At 46.5% G+C, this 650-nt stretch overlaps 1 protein-coding gene across 1 annotated transcript in view; it reads right to left on the reverse strand.

Annotated features, from left to right (window-relative positions):
- LOC119588593 overlaps positions 1–650 on the reverse strand; it is a gene marked incomplete in the record, with an annotated part of 65956 nt that overhangs the window by 15311 nt on the left and 49995 nt on the right. The window contains 1 exon segment of the mRNA XM_037937236.1: positions 367–534. Within this exon segment, the coding sequence (XP_037793164.1) occupies positions 367–534 (168 nt within the window).

Raw genomic sequence — 650 nt, forward strand, 5'->3', positions numbered from 1 at the left:
ATCGTCATCATGAAATGCACACTTAAAAAGCGTAAATCAGAAATACGGTGTCTGAAGGGTACTCTACTTTTCTCTAATATTTTTTTTCAATATGTAGTAACGTAGACATAATAGTGAGTTACGTCTACCTTATTACACAACAAAGTCGACGGTTCTTCAATACCCCATTACCAAAAAAACATAAATCAACATTAAACCGATTCTAAACACAGTCGCAGCACGAAGCCAAGTGGACCATGAAGGATACAATGTGCCAATAAAAAACTTAATCTCAAATCGTCCTTCCGTGAGATAAGGACAACAAAGGGCAGATTAAAAAAAAATGGTTGGATATCGGGTATCGGGTATCCGGTAACCTCTACGTACCGTCCATGGCGAGGTAGGGCAGCGAGGCGGAGGACCGGGCACGGATCCTGAGGGTCGGGTAGGAGAGCGCCAGGGCCTCCAGCTGCATCACCAAGCCCCTTCGGAGACATTCTAGCTTCCCGCTCAAGGGCTCCCCCGTCAGCGACTCGCTCAGAAAGTAGTGGACACCTGCGGGAGGAGGACAACAGGGGAGGTTAGTCGGGCCGGTGTTCTGTGCGGGGATGTTTAGGAACGATTATATGGTGTGGCAGGTTTTTTTTTACGATTTTCATTTCAGCTTTTCT

This window comes from Penaeus monodon, chromosome 24 (assembly GCF_015228065.2).
Source record: "Penaeus monodon isolate SGIC_2016 chromosome 24, NSTDA_Pmon_1, whole genome shotgun sequence".
Classification (NCBI taxonomy): Eukaryota; Metazoa; Arthropoda; class Malacostraca; order Decapoda; family Penaeidae; genus Penaeus; species Penaeus monodon.